Raw genomic sequence first — 17,248 nt, 5'->3', positions numbered from 1 at the left:
ATGTTGTTGTTTCGACTTGTGGGTTATTTGGTGGTCTACGCAAGAATGGTCTAATATCTGTATTTGTGTCTTTGTATTCTATATATGTTAGCTGAAATTTTTCTTCTATATCTAACATGTGTGTCACTTCATGTTCTATTTGTGCTTGTTCTGGTGGCTGTCTTAAGATTTCGTTTTCCTCTGATTGTTTAATTGATGCATGGTGTTCTTTGTTTGTTTGCTCTGGGATGTTTGAGTCCTTTACTGTATTTTCTTCTTCTTCTGATTGCACATTATTTTGTTCCAGTATTTGTTGTACTTGTTTGATGTTTTCTAATTCTGACTGGGGTATCCTGTTATTTTTGATTATTACACGGATCTGATCAGCTAGTTGTTGTTCTGTTAAAAATTTTAATTCTGGGTATTTGGTAATAAATTTTGTGTATACTTGTGATCTGTATCCAGTTGTGTTGGTTCCTAAGTTTGTTGTTTGGTAATAACAGAACATGAGGTGTCGGTTAACTTCACCTGACCATCTCATCCTCTGTCTTTGTTTTCCTTCTAGAGTGGTTGCAGGAAGCATATCCTGCAAAACACCTCTATTTGGATTTAAATCATTTTCCGTGTGGCTAGCAGTGTCGTTATCATTGTGGACGGGCATAGGGTTCAAGCGTCGTCCCCGACCACGACAGCGCTTGTCCGAGGCTTCATTAGTTCTGTCCTGAACCAACTAATCACACTAAAAGGGGGGTTAGCCCTATTAGTGGTTTGTTCTTTTCGTCGCCTTTTACGACTGGCAGAACATACCGAAGGCCTATTCTTTTCCTGGGCCTCCACGAGGTTTATTATTATTATTATTATTATTATTATTGTTATTATTAATTTTTTTTTTTTAATGAAGGAACATCCCACCCAACAATTCGCATGTAGTTCAGATGTATGTATAGCATAGGGAACTTTCCACTTGATCTGAAGTTTTGCTCTACGCAACACTGTACATAAGCAGAACTGTGAAATGCCTTAAAAACTACATACAACATAGTTGTCGCCAGGATCGCAGTGTTAGGAGACAAAGTGCCAGTAGCACACACTGCTCCAATTTGTAGTGACATACATCGATTCATAACTAAGAAGTCTAGGACTGACCAAACTTACACATAATGCTTGTAATGACTATTTGAAAGCCAATGCCTTTCCAGTATCATTCTATGTCAGTTATATAATTATATCTTTTTCAGCTCCACAAATATTGTTTCACTGAGTGTAAATAGTGAGGAGTTTGTAACTATGACAATGTAACTGTAGGTGGAAATTAACATTACAAATGTAGAAAATTTGAAGGAACCAATCAAATATGTCCAATAGTTGCTAAACCTTAATCCTGGAACATCAAAGTGGGGCTATACTGTAGGCCAAACTGCTCCTTCCCCAACACTTTGAATATGCAACATATCAATAATAACAGAGCTTTTTTATTGTTTTCAACAAGATGTTTTAGTTTCCTGGTATTGGACAGAAGATCCCGTGTTAGGGCTTATATTCAAATGCTTTGTAAAACATTAACACAAATTATTTGTGAAACAATGGCTACAGGATTCTTATATCAGACTGAGAATAACTTCCATGATTGGAAGTACAGTCATTTCTCTAAAAAAGTTTGATTTATCACATTCCTAATCAAAAGAATACCAAAGGCAAATACCCAACAAGAATAACACCTGTAAAAACTGACACCTGTCTCAAAAAAACGCAATACATAACATCCCAATTCCGGAATCCTAATGGCTAAATTACCTGGTGACAGCACTATTACTGTTCTTAATATAATCCTCCAAATAAATTAGCTATAAAAGTGGGGCAAAACAGTTTGCGCTTGCACATGCAAAAACATTCATGAACTTTTTGTAATTTATTACTTATGTCCACCCTGTTACTCAAATCTCATAACAGATCACTATGAGATTAGTCTACATACCTTTCATCTTTAACCCACTAACACCTCACATTGCCATATGGCAATGGTGCACATGATTCTACTAAATATTTGCCTATGTATTCAAAATTTCAAGCTAGAGTGGTGGGGAGCATTTCCTCCAATGCAAAAAAGAATGCAGAACTCAAGAAGATGGTCACTGCTGGTTTCCACCTACCTGTTGTTGTGCTATTATCAAAGTCACAAGACTGCTGACAGAGACTGCAAGAAACATGAGTGCACACTTTGAGTAAGTTTATTATTAAGCAGATAATTATTACTGGTTTTTTTCCCAAACTTATTATGTAGTGCTGTTACAGATACACTGCTGGGCATGATGATATAACATTTAGTGAAGTGGGTAAAAAATGATCAGCATACCTTAGTTTGAACATTGTTGTTGTCATATTGCAACACTAAGCATTTGCACTACCTATTTTACTTCTTGAGTTCCTTTCACAAGAATCTTTTAAGCCAGGCTTTTCGCTTGCTAAAGTCTTAGACATATTACTAGACGAGGATATGACTGGAGACATTTTCACGGAGCACACAGAAGTCAATACAGAAACAGTTGAGGATTCAGGAGATGAGAACAATTGTGGCTAAATATGTTATTTCCCATATAATTCACAATTTGGCAACTAACATTTTGTGTACCATTCACCAGTATTGAATATGTCATTACAGGCTCTTGATAATTTATCATCTCGGCCGTTAAGGGCTAATGCAGAAGTCAGACTTGCCAATAATACAAGAATGGTATTGATTATGACACTGCCACTTCATTAGCAGGATCTTCACCTTTGCCTGGTCCAGCTTTACGTTCTATTCTACCTTCAGCCAATGTTGGTACAATACAAACCCCTTCACTGTCAAAGACAGTGAAATGGAGCACTGAAAGAGAAGCAGATCCATCACAGTAGATAAACAAAGCAGATTTTAACACTTAATACTATACTTCAATTCCCGAAGCTGATTATTCTAAATATAAAAGTATGTCTGCTTTGAAGATTTTTGAAAGATTTATAGACAACGAGATAGCTTAGCATTTAGTTGATGAAACAAAATGTTATGCATTATTTGTTAACTGTGCAGATCCAAAATAACGTATGATGAGATTAAATGATTCATTGGGATTTTGTTTGTTAGTGGGTAAAATATACTGCCATCTAAAAAGACATTACTGGGATAGTAATGAAGACACTACTGGGATAGTAATAATGATATGAAGAACCAAGCTGTATGTAACCCATGAGGCAGGATAGATTTCTGCTGATTTTGCACTCTGCCAATAACATTAAAATTGACATTAATGACTTGGAAAATTTGTCCAGTTATGGAAATGGTAAAGAAGTGGTGCATAGATAATTTTGTACTTGATGAGCATTTGCCATATGACAAAAGCATAGTTAAATATTTTGGCCACTGTGGTTGAAACCAATTTATTAGGGCTAAACCAATATGATTTGGGTCCAAAACATGGAGCCTTGATGCTAAGAATCGCTAATCAGTCAATATCGAACTTTACCGGGGTAAAGGTCCAAAAGCACACACAGAATATGGAGAAGTATTTGCCAAGACAGTGAGCTCCTTACTGGCATTACTTGATGAAATTCCAACAGAGAAGAGGGAGTTGCATTATACATTTTTCTGGGTCTGCACTTTTCCCATTTTTAAAATTCTATACGAGAAAATAGAATTCCAAAAAACTAACCACTTCAAAGTAAAGACTATTCTTCCATGAAAAATCGTGGGTGCTACAAAACAATAACTGAGAGAAATGATGGATTGCTGTATGTCCATCCAATGGACAATGTGGTAGCCACAATAAGCTACTCCTCATATGGTATCCAACATGTTGGTACAGTTAAGAGATTTTCTCAGAAAACAAAGGGGGAGGTGGAAATCCTGAGGTCTCAAGTAATCGTAAAGTTTAACTTGTACATGGGAGGAATAGACCAAATGGTCCAATTTCTGGGATGCTACCAAACAGAAATTCATAGCAAGAAATGGTATTGGCCCCTGACGACATGGATGCTCGAGGTAGCTATGCAGAACATATGGGTTCTGTATAATAAATCAGCCAGACCAAAAACTTGTCAACCATAACTCACAAGCTGGGAGAACACCTGCATCAAAGCCTTCAACAGACAAATGTATATCCTATTTCAAAAGGTTTGACTGGACTGATCATTTTATTCAACACACGGTAGAGAATAACAAGAAAAGGTGTGCTGGAAGTAACTGTACGTCGTTTGTAAGAACAATATGTTCAATATGCAAAGAAAGATCATGCACTGAGTGTTTCATTCTGTTTCATTCCCACTAGAAGTATGATAAACTGTCCATCTAATAATTCACTGCTGTGTACATATGTGATTACCTTTGTTATATGACGCATGAAAGGCAAGGATGTGGGTGTAAATCTTGGTCTGGCACATGTTTAATTGGTTATACGGAGTGATTCAAAAAGAATACCACAACTTTAGGAATTTAAAACTCTGCAACGACAAAAGGCAGAGCTAAGCACTATCTGTCAGCGAATTAAGGGAGCTATAAAGTTTCATTTAGTTGTACATTTGTTCGCTTGAGGCGCTGTTGACTAGGCGTCAGCGTCAGTTGATGCTAAGATGGCGACCGCTCAACAGAAAGCTTTATGTGTTATTGAGTACGGCAGAAGTGAATCGACGACAGTTGTTCAGCGTGCATTTCGAACGAAGTATGGTGTTAAACCTCCTGATAGGTGGTGTATTAAACGTTGGTATTAACAGTTTACAGAGACTGGGTGTTTGTGCAAAGGGAAAAGTTCTGGACGGCCGAGAACGAGTGATGAAAATGTAGCACGCATCCAGCAAGCATTTGTTCGCAGCCCAGGAAAATCGACTCGCAGAGCTAGCAGAGAGCTGCAAATTTCACAATCAACTGTATGGAGAGTCCTACGAAAAAGGTTATCGTCTGAACGTCAACTACCCAAGGCGATGGATCGGCTGCCAGGCAGCCCGTGACAGAGCACTTCATCACTGGCCTCCAAGAAGCCCTGATCTCACCCCCTGCGATTTTTTCTTATAGGGGTATGTTAAGGATATGGTGTTTCGGCCACCTCTCCCAGCCACCATTGATGATTTGAAACGAGAAATAACAGCCACTATCCAAACTGTTACGCCTGATATGCTACAGAGAGTGTGGAACGAGTTGGAGTATCGGGTTGATATTGCTCGTGTGTCTGGAGGGGGCCATATTGAACATCTCTGAACTTGTTTTTGAGTGAAAAAAAAACCTTTTTAAATACTGTTTGTAATGATGTATAACAGAAGGTTATATTATGTTTCTTTCATTAAATACACATTTTTAAAGTTGTGGTATTCTTTTTGAATCACCCTGTATAGTGTAACCATCAGCACCAAAATTATTTTTCTTTTCAATTTTTATGTGTTTTTTTATGTATTGTGTATTAAGGCTAATTGAATAAATTAAATGCTGCGCAAGAATAGTTATCAATTTTTTTATTTTTTTTTATTTTCGAAATAAATGCCATTGTCCTGGCAACCCTAGGCACTTACAGAACTAATATTCTGTGTTCACATAGACACTCAATATAGGTACGGTATGGTCAAATTCAGATATATTATTAGTTCTATATCTATAGTATTTTATGAATGGTGCACTCTAAAGGATGAATTGTACAACTGAATATGATCATACCCTATCTACATCAAGTGCTTACGTCAATGCGGAATATTAGCTCCTGTAAGCACCTGGTGTTGCCATATGGCAACGGCACGTATTTTCAAAATTAAAAATTTCATATTTACTCTCATACAGAATTTCGTTTATTCAATTAGCCTGGAATATAATAAATTAAAAAACACACGAAAAAAAAATTTGACACTAATGGTTACACTCTGTAATTAAAGATGTGTGCCAGACCAAGATTTACATCCACATCCTTCCCTTTCATGGATAATGCACTTAGCAGCTGAGCTACCCATGTACGACTCAAAGTCCACCCCACCTATTCCAACAAATTGGACCTTTCTTTAACCCTCTTAACACTGCAGAAGTTCTGTTAACTTAGCTGGTGAGCACTTGTGGTAGAGAACATATTTTGAAGGACTGAAACAAACCCTATTCTGTGGCCCAGGCGGAGTTTCACAATACAACTGACACTTAGCAGTTGTGAAACTTATCAACATATTAAATATGTGTGTCAGACCAACACTAAAACCAAATAACTTCCATGTTTTAATCTCTCAGGGAGTTTCAGACCACCATACACTAGATTGAAGTTGTCATTCTGGACAACTTTTATCTTAATTAACACGTTTCTGGGCTCTTTTTGGGGCATTAACACACAAATGTAACAATAAAAGGTGTAGAATTTACTGAGTACAGATGATGTGTTACCATTCCATGGCCAAACACTTCACAGTAGCAACAGTCACAGTGCCTGGAATCTCTCTGAGTTGATGTTGTTGTAGAACTGGAGCGCTCTGAACATGTATCATCCTGGCTAGAAGAATCTTCCACATCCGGGACATCACCATCAGTATCTAGAAAAGACAAACAATATTTTAGGAGGAGAGTGCGTGCACGTGGAAGAAGGGAAAGTACAATACATACACATGGTAGAACATAAATGCATTGCAATCCCTAAGGGACCACACTTAATAAAACAATGACAGGTGACTTTGCAATCCCAAGGTGATGGGAGTGATGATGTAGCAAAGCAAGCTGGGGCTCCTTTCCATTTTGTTTTGTTATTTGCATCACTAATGTTAGTGAGAGATGTGCCATAAGATAAAGCTGTCATTCTGTAATTCTGAGAATAAGACCAGTTCCAACTTTGCTAAATTACATTAGTCAGAATAAGTTCCTAATTAATTTGAACAATTTCAAGTAAGCAGTTATGCTAAAGTTCAGCTCAGCTCAATTAATTAACAGTAATTATTTCATATTCCAGTCAATCTGCTGACATGTAAATAGATGTAATTACTATATTACTGATAAAGTTAGGAAAATAGCTCACACAAATCCTTTAAGTATAAATGTAGCTAACTTCCAAAATATGGTAGGAACATCAGCACTTACTTAGTTTCTGGCATTGTTTATTTATGTATGGCATTGTTGATTTAGCTTTTTCTGCCGTTTCATCATTGAGAATGTTTATTTCAGTCAAAACTCTTCAGACCAAAACCAATTCTCTTACACGATTCAGTTAATTTGAGATGCAAAAATTCTAACCGTAAATTATCAAAATTACAATGTGGAACTTTGGCAGTCATTTTTACAAAGCTATACAAGCACTGGGCCTGAAGCCATTTTAGGTCAGTCTGTTCCGAGATTTTGAGTGTGGAACCCGTGTCGGTCAAAACAGCAATAGTGTAATGGTGCAATGATGTATGCCATGAACAGGAAGACGAACAATGAAGAAGGAGATTTACTGCTGATTGACTTTTATATTAAAGTGTCACATGTATAGTTCATCTGATTGAGACTGTTGTAGGTTGGTTAGGTTATATTGCTCAGGGACTATTATCGTATAAATGGAAGGTGCAGTATGTGCATACCTGGTAGATGAGACTTAACTATGTAATTAAAATATGGACAGTCCATAATGGTGAGCGCAATGAGCTGCCCATAGGGGCAGACAGAACATGACAATCCCATTTGGGGCAGACAGGAATCAAGGCAACTGATGGCAGTGGGGATTTGGAAGGAGCTAGTGAAGGCAGCACTTAGGTATCCAATCACACAAGTAAGGCCCTTCCTTGGTTTGAGGAGTAGTAGTACACCCTCACCCCTTCATGAACGAAGTGTCCTACATTCCAATTTAGTTCAAATAGTTTGAGGGATGGTTTCTTTAGTTTTCACAGTGAGGTGCTGCATATTTGTGCAATTGATTTTGTCATGAGCAAGTGTTGTTTTCACAGCAAAATTTTCAGTCTGCAGAGGAGTGTGCATTGATATGAAACATCCCAGCGTATTAAAATGGTGTGCTGGACTGAGTATTGATCTCGGGATCTCTGGCTTTTGTGGGAAAGTGCTCTACTGACTGAGCTAACCCAAGCATGACTCCCAACCATCCTCACAGCTTTACTTCCACCAGCATCTCACCTCCTTTCCTCAAAGTTCGAGCCTCAGTCTGGCACACAGTTTTAATCTGCCACGAAGTTTCAACAAGTGTTGTGTTACCAGGTACAGACAAAATGAAATCCGTCTTTCAGATGGTAGACATATAATGCTAAACTCATCACAACTGAAAGTTCCAATGTCCCCACTCAGTGAGTCCTCTGGAATGACAGGAGATTATATCTTGGCTGAATATGGCACCCACCTGTGTGAAGTGTTTTGCTATTGTCTGGGCCATTTCCCTCTAGCTCATCTGGAGTCTGCCATTTCTCATTGTACCAGTTACTGGACACCTTCTCACAACACTCAGAAATCTCACTGATTGTATCCCATACTACAGTAGTTTTTGTGGAACAATTCATGGAGAGAAATTCACGTAACAATCTCTCTTTACTCTCTTTTGTAATTCGGCATCATTTAGTCCTCGGTATCAAACAGCCTATGAGGTATTTGGCAGCAGACTGGTATTGAACTGTCAAATCATGCAACAGCCTCTAACAGCAGAGTGACACTGTTCAATCTGCTAGTGAACAGACAGTCTTTGCAGAAGCATGCCCCGAAGAATTTGGATTGGTTGCATCAGTAACTTGGTGGACCATGTCTGGGAAGTGTTCATTAGGCAGTCTCAATACTCAAATACTGACTGTTGAATCTGCTATCAGTATCCAGGTCCACAAGTGGAATGAAAATCCACTGAACAGTCACAGTCAGGTATGGAAATTTTATTTACAGCCCAATATTAAAGAATGGCAGTGCTGAAGAGCATGTTGTATCTACATTCAAAAGACAACTATTCTCCCTGTGTGAAGCTCACAGTGCCATTACGCTCGGGACTTGTGGAGATTTTAATGCACTTAGAATACTTTCACCGAGAAATGGGCAGGGGGGGGGGGGGGGCTGTACAATTAGGTTGTTGACAACCTGAATGTCAAACTTTAATTTGAGAAAGGCGTAGGGGGCATAAAGTATGGTTACTCTACACAGCACTTCTGCTGCTGCAGCAATTGCTTGTAAGCCTCAGTTCTTCCGTATGATCCCTTTCACTATTCACATCAACTGCACTATGGGAGTCACTTAATGGATGCAATGGCTCTTTCTATGCCTTTCCCTTTGCATTAATGAAAGGTGCATGCGGCAAAAAGTAGTTTAGCTTTGAGCTAGATAATTCTGTCTGATCTAGTTCAATGTCCAAAACTGGCGAGTTTTGGACCCATTTTTCTTAGTTTTTAACTTCTTCCATAATTCTTTGTCTGCAGAGATGGTGGTGCCAGTACAGCCATAATTCAGTGACCTTAGAACTTTTGTCCCCCGAACACCAGTGTTTTGTCACTTATTTTTCTTCTTCTTTGTCTTAGTGGGTTGGGCAGTGGCTATTTTTGTAGTCTTAATGGCACATGAACTTACGAGTTGAGTCGTGAATATTGTTGATGTTTATACGTCTTCCTGGTGTCGGCACAGAATATGCACCTTCTAATCTTCATTCAGTTTTACTGATTAACACTCAGCAATCATTGATCTAGATTTTGAAGTTGACACACATTTATTTATCCTCACATTGTCTGCCGTTTGCATCCAGATGCAGCAAGGCCCAAAATTTCTGGTGTTATAGCACGACAATGAAACTTGCATGTAAGGTATGTTATCATGGCAAATGAAACCAGCCTTGATACGCTCTAGTATCGTAAACAAATTTAACTTGAAAATGAAGGATGAGTTGTCCGTAGAACATTTCCTCCTTTCATAATTTTGGCACAACTGTCAGTTCTCTACTTTTTTTCATTATTTCAGCAGTTCATATACTTCTAAATGCATTAAGGTACAGAATGATACCACACCAGCCAGCTACGCAGTTTAGTTGCTACAAAACACTCATAACACTTTCAATTCAGTATGGCAGTTGTCTGAGATGATGCTGACATCTCTCACATAAATGTTCTGTAGTAAAAGCATGTGACTGGATTTTGAAGAAAACTTGTTCCAGAGTGTTTTGAATGTAAATCTTAAGGGTTTTCCAAATTTTTAAATCAATATATTTCAAAATCTTTGGATTGGTCATACTGGGCATGACAAGTACAGTGAATCTTAAGGGTTTTTCATATTTTTAAATCGATATATTTCAAAATTTTTGGATCGGTCATACTGGGCCTGACAATGCTGTGTTATGCTCTTGGCCACCTACATCCCATACATTTCTTTTGTGGGGTTACATTAAAGATCTTGTGTTTGTGCCTCCTTTAATGAAAACAATTCCATAACTCAAAATGGACAATTCTAATGTGTTCAATAGATGATTCCACATATGTTTCATATGATGTGATACGAATTATCACTTGTGACCAATAGCAGTTACATAGAACACCTATAAAGTATGTTTTTAAAAAACAGCATGCTCTTTCAGGGCATTATGTGAGTACTCACCAATGGTCCATCATATTCACTGAGAATGTTTGCGAAAGGATTAGGTGGTGTTTTGATTCCATAAACTGCTAGGGAAAGAAACACAGACGGCAACAGTCCCACAAATCTGGCTGAGACTAATAAAACTGCGGTGAATCAAATGTCCCGGAGATTCTCTGCAAAATGATTGCTTCACCTCAAAACAGCCATCCACTCCTCCACTTTCTAGCAGATGTGGATGTTGATTATTTTAGTGAGATTTTGTCACTCCTTGTGAAATAGGCAATTAAGCCAAGATCCCAATCTATGGAACAACAGTCTTTTTTCCTGTTTGAGCTTCTACGGAAAGAAGGGAACACAAAGACTGGAGAAAGAATAACACAGCCTACAGACAAGAGAGGTCAAGAGGGGGGAAACGTTTACTTGTTTCTCAGTCAGCACAAGTGCCCGTAGATCTCCTTGTCTCTTACTGATCAGCAGCTATGGTATAAATAACACATGGAAGTAACAAGCACTCATGAAAGTGGATTATATGGACATTCATGTTTAAACATGACTCTTTACATTATTTATTTCTCAACTGACTCACATAACACATTTCGAAAGAGCCAGTACTGATAGATCGCTGAAGTTGCCAGCAAGCAAAAATAGAGGACAGTCAACACAAAATGTTCCGATTAGTGTAGTCTTATTTCCATAAACACACTTACTACCACTGTTCAAGCATTCAGGTGTGTCTTCACTTGCTTCTACAGAAAATAAATTTTTACGAAGCATTCTCACACTGAAAATGAAGATGTGAAAACTACACAAAGCAAGAAGACAAGTACTTAAGTGCTTATTTGAGGAAATAGAAAGAACAATATTCTTGTTTAAAGCCTACAGCCTACACCATTAGCCAAGCTAACTGTGTCCTATGTAAGTGTGACTTCAGCATCACTCTCAGGGGTAATACAGACTGCAGCCAACAATCTAGTAACGAAAGAGAAGTGAAGGTCTCCTCCAATTTACTCAAATCTTTTGGTAATGTCACCAATGACCAAAATGCTCATGTGACCTAGCAATAGTTTCATACTGTTAAACATAGTATCAGCAACAGAAGTACAAATTACAGAAATAAAGTATCAAAGAACTTTTCTGTTACTCTATTTTGGTGAAGATGACAATGTCCTGTAGCTGAACTAAGGCAGAAGCAATTGCAAAAAAAGTTTTTTGCTCCAAGAAGAGTTTGATACTTGATATCTCCTATAGTGCTACCAATGCCTCCAATCACAAAAACATAAAGATGTTCATTCTGGTTGTAATGTATCTTTATCTTGAAAAGGGAATAAGAACTAGGCTTCTGGGTATCACTGAACAACCTGATAAGACAGGTAATGCTGTTCACAGTCTGATCACTGAATTTACATAATTTAGATACAAAAGGACAGAACTGAACATTGTGCAGATATTGCAAATGTAAATTACGGTTGCTGGCATGACTCAAAGATACAGGTTGTTGTACCTTAGGTGCAACCACAATGGAAGGGTATCTGTTGAGAGGCCAGACAAATGTGTTGTTGAGAGAGAGAGAGAGAGAGAGAGAGAGAGAGAGAGAGAGAGAGAGAGAGGGAGGGGGAGGGAGCGAGGGCAGGTGGGGGGGGGGGGGGGGGGGCAACCTTTTCTGCAGTTGCAGGGGCAACGGTGTAAATGATTGAGCTCACCTCGAAACATAAGCCAACATGGTCTTACTGTGCCGGTACTGTGAACGGCTGAAAACAAGGGGAAACTGCAGTCATATTGTTTTTCCTGCATGCAGTTCTACTGCATGGTTAAATGATGGTATCCTCTTGGGTAAAATATTTTGTCAGTAAAATAGCCCCCTCATTCAGATCTCTGGGTGAGAACTACTCTTGAGGATGTCTTTATCAGGGAAACAAAACTTGCATTCTACAGGGAAGAGCATGAAATATTAGGTTCCCTAATCAGGAAAGTAGTTTTGAAAATTTTAAAGGGAGTCAGATAGTGAAGTTTGGTAGCAGAAGAAAGTCAGGTGAGTACAGGATTATAAACATAAAATCAAATAGGGGTAAAGCAGAAGTAGGCTAATAATTAATAATAGGAATACATGTAAGCTGAACAGCATCCGCAATGTGTTATTGTAGCCAAGATAGATAGGAAGCCCACATACACATGATGAAGTAAAAGAAATTATTTGGATAGTTAATGGAGAGGAAAATTTAATTGTGGTGGGGACTGGAATTCAATATTAAAAAAACGAAGAAATGGAAAAACAGGACGAGGATATTATGGACTGGGGAAACAAATTAAAGAGGATGCCGCATGGTAGAATTTTGCACAAAGCATAATTTAGTCACCACTAACAATTTATGAATCATGAGAGAAGATTGTATATGTGGGGAGTAGCTTGGAGACACCAGAGGATTTCAGATTATTTAATGGTAAGACATATTTTGGAACCAGATTTTAAACTGTAACACATTTCTAGGGTCAAATGTGGACTGACCACAATTTACTGGTTGTGAACTGTAGATTAAAACTGAAAGACATTGGAAAAAAAGTAGGAAATTAAGGTGATGGGACCCGAATACACTGAAAGAACCACAGGTTTAGGCAATAATTAACAAACAGGGGAAAGAGATACAGTAGAAGATGAATGGGTAGCTCTGAGAGATGAAATAGTGACTCCAGCATAGGATCAATTAGGTAAAAAAATAAGGCCTAGTACAAATTCTTGGATAATGCAGAAGATATTGAATTTAATTGATGAAAGGAGAAAATATAACAATGCAGTAATGAAGCAGGCAAAAGGTAATACAAAAGTCTACAAAATGAGATTGACAGGAAGCGCAAACTGGATAAGCTGAAATGGCTAGAGGACAAATGTAAAGAGTTAAAAGTATATATGACAAGGGGAAAGATAGATACTACCTACAGGAAACTTGAGAGGCCTGGAGAAAAGAAAAGCAGCTGTATGGACTGAGATAAACAATTTCAAGTCTTTACGTACACTGTTTTTGTTCCTAGAATTGATATTGTGCACTGAGATATTGGTTGGGAAAAAGAGGCATATTACATACAACAAACTTTGCTAAGGAAAAGATATACTGAGAAGCAGTACTTTGTATATACAGTTCTTTGAACAGGTTACAGCGTGATGTCCTTGAATTTACACCACAAATATGTCTTATTCCATGCTTTTGCACTCTAAAAATTCTCTCTCAGTTTGTGGTGTTACTCCAAAATTGTATGGCACAAAAATAGAAATAAGCAGAGTATGTCAGCTGTATTCGAGGAAAATGTGATGCAGTTGTGCAATTTAAATTTATTGACTGAATCTCTCTTAAAACCATGGTCAGATATTGGTTACCTCCCTTAAAACCATGATTAAGCGCTGGTCGCCATACACAGTGTGTCCCATTTATCTTGACCAACCTTAATAACTGTTTGTCCAGATGCAAATTACAAAATGTTTCAAACAAATGTTCTTTAGCTGTCAGGAGGACATCAATCAGCATGATTGCCTTCATTGTAGCTTTGCTTTTTACAAAGATATGAACAGTGGTATGACTTTTTTTAAATGGCACCCTGTGTTTTTTATCCGATAATGCATTTCCTCTCCTAAAAACCTATTCAAAAATGTATCACAGTGTAACATTCACTGAAATACAATGTTATTAATTACATAACGCAACACTGATGTCGATGCTCCCAGCGCTTAGTGCAGGTACTTGGGGTAATGGAACACATCCACGTACTGACATTGACAGAGTACAAATGTAAACATAAGTAGAATGCACACAGGTCATTCTGTCAACCATCGTCAGTTAAAGAGGAGTTGTGCAAGTAGAATGTACACCGACGAAAAGAAGGTAGAAATGCTACTCATCTATGGGGAATGTAAGTTAACAGAACAGTAATTGCAATACTGTTTTCTTACATACGGGTACATTTAGTACAGTAGTTTAGTCCTTTTAAATACTGTTGTTTAGAGTAAGCATACAGTAAAGGCTGTCCTTCCTACAAATTGCACCAACATAATATTTCTGTTGTTGTTGTTGTTGAAGGTAGGCGAAATGCTATGCAGGCAGTGGAACTGTAGAGAGAGCAATATCCTGGCAAGAACGCACCTTCCCGATGGCTGTTTTCTTGTCTTGTTGCGACACTTCAGGAAACGGGAAGTTTCAACCCATGACAACGAAGCCGTCTTAGCACTCACACAGACGAAGCTGCCAAAGTTACTGTTCACACTCCCACTGCTATGAATCCATATGTGAGCACACGGCAGCTTGAAAACGAGATTGGCATTCCTAAAACCAGCGTACATCGTATTCTTACACGTCACCAGTTCATCCTTACCATGTACACCTACACCAAGAATTGCATGGGAATGATTTCCAGAATCACGTACAGTTCTGTCAGTGGGCACAGCAGCAAATCCTCGCCAACCCGAACTTCTTCTCCAAAGTTCTATTTACCTATGAATGTTCCTTCTCAAACAAAGGACAGGTAAATACAAGGCACACGCATAACTGATCCAGCGACAGCCCACGATGGCTTAGACAGGTGGAACATCAGCGCACGTGGAGAATTAATGCCTGGTGTGGGATGCTTGGTACTACAACTATTGGTCCTTATTTCACCAATGGTAGTCTAACCAGCACAGCGTATGCCAACTTCCTCAGACAAAATCTTCCTCCCCTTCTGGATGAAGTGCCACTATGAACCAGGATGCTTATGTGGAATCAACACGATGGATGTCCAGCACATAGTGCCTTGGGTGCAGATCGTGATCTGAACCGAAGGTATCCTGCCAGATGGATTGGTCGAGGAGGAACAGTTACTTGGACTGCTAGGTCTCCTGATTTAAATCCTCTGGAGTTTTTTATTTGGGGATGCATTAAAGACGTTGTCTATCGCAGTATTCCAACAACTCCAGAGGACACAAGAACGTATCATGCTTGCTTGTAATTCTCTTCAGCAAGCAACAATGGCAGCAGTAAATAACTCTTTCATTCAATGAGTGCACCAGTGTATCGGTGTCCAAGGTAACCACTTTGAGGACCTTTGAATATTCTACTCCTGGGTAATGGTACAGGAGAGTCAAAGTAAATTTTGCATTATGTTTTTACTTGGTTTTCATTTGTTTTCTGACAACTCCAGCAAGTGGACGAGTTTGTAATCCCGGGCTCTGAGTCAATGTTGTGTTATGTAATGTAATTAGTAATGTTGTGTTTCAGTGAATGGTACATTGTAATACATTTTTGAATAGGTCTTTTGGAGAGGAAATGAATTATCATATAAAAAACACAGGGTGCCATTTAAAAAAGTCATAATGTTGTTCATATCTTTGTAAAAAAACAAAGCTACGACGAAGGCAGTCATGCTGATTGATGTCCCCCTGATGGCTAAACAACATTTGCTTGAAAACATTTGTAATTTGCATCTTGACAAACAGTGATTTAGGGTGGTCAAGATAAATAGGACACCCTGTATATAGATAACGTCGGAAGACGCAAGGCTATGGAATGAGAGGATACAGCCCCTCAAAACGACTTAAATGAAGTTTGTGTATATTCTCTGTCAATCTTGAAATGGTGACTATATATTTAAATTACCAAATTCTTACTTAATGGTATGTATCTGTGATGTCACTTAGAAAGAATGCTAATGAGAGAAGGAGTAAAGGCAATAACTCTCAACAAAGTAGATGTGCTACGTGGCAGACAAGCAAGTAATAAAGACTGAACTCTTAACTAAGATTTTTATTTATTTATTTAATTTACACATCTAGTTGTGTACGAGTAAACTGAGGAGCAAATCTACTTGGTCTTGGAAGGAGTCATTACATGAATATAACATTAGAATAGATAATAATAAATCAAATAAAATTTACATGAATCCTTTGCAGATGATAAGCTGCTGAGTATGTATTTGCATAATCATCAATGTAACACAGGAATTTGCTTAATTTTTTCCAGAAGCTCCCCAACAGAATAGGAGTGAACCACGGGAAAATTCTTCAGTTTAGTCTTGAAAGCGCAAGAATTACTGATGAGACACTTTAATTCTTGTGGTGGCTTACTAAAATGGATGAAGGAGAATACTGTTTGCCTTTCTGCACAATTTCCCTTCTTAGAACTGAGTAGTTTACACTCTATCTCTCATCCATTTCTGTCCATGTCTACACTTTCCCCAAATTTGTGTGTGTGTGTGTGTGTGTGTGTGTGTGTGTGTGTGTGTGTTAGCTCCAAAGGACATTGAATTCTGTCTTTATTTTGCCCATAACTTACCAGTATCATATTAATAATAATGCTCTGCACATACAATATACTAAAATTGTTAGTTTTCCATTCTCATATTTATAAAATGCAAAATATACTCACATTCTGCACATGCTACTCTTTTTATCGATTCAACATTCCCAACATTTTTTGCAGTTTTATGACAGGCATGTGGCACTAGTTTTGAATTGGTTGAACTACGATGAGTAGATGTGGTAACAGCAGCTGACTTAACGACGTCAGGTAGAGATTGATGACCATGACCTAACAGAGAGGAAAAATGATAAATTAGCCCCTCGTAGAAAGTTGCACGAGACATACAATTACAAACTGCTCATAATTATGTATGGAGCTGGTCAAAGAAATCAACATATCTTGGACAACAGCTGATACAAGTTAATGTTTTGTTTCTAAACAAAATTATTAAATTGTGCAAAGTATTCCTAATAGCCAACAATATGAAAACAAAAAATGTTTGTGAATCTTT

The 17,248-nt window shown here is 38.1% G+C and overlaps 1 protein-coding gene across 2 annotated transcripts in view; it reads right to left on the bottom strand.

Annotated features, from left to right (window-relative positions):
• Positions 1-17,248, bottom strand: part of LOC124614027 (protein FAM193A-like) — a 228,731-nt gene that overhangs the window by 104,905 nt on the left and 106,578 nt on the right. For both annotated transcript variants that reach the window (XM_047142845.1, XM_047142846.1), the window contains exons 13-14: positions 16,864-17,025; positions 6,356-6,501 (exon numbers count right to left, since the gene is read on the bottom strand). In XM_047142845.1, coding sequence (XP_046998801.1) covers positions 6,356-6,501; positions 16,864-17,025 — 308 coding nt within the window. The remainder of the gene's footprint in view (positions 1-6,355; positions 6,502-16,863; positions 17,026-17,248) is intronic.

Source organism: Schistocerca americana, chromosome 4 (genome assembly GCF_021461395.2).
Source record: "Schistocerca americana isolate TAMUIC-IGC-003095 chromosome 4, iqSchAmer2.1, whole genome shotgun sequence".
NCBI classification, from domain to species: domain Eukaryota; kingdom Metazoa; phylum Arthropoda; class Insecta; order Orthoptera; family Acrididae; genus Schistocerca; species Schistocerca americana.
Note: the sequence above shows the minus strand (reverse complement) of the source record. Positions and strands in the feature narration are given on the sequence as shown.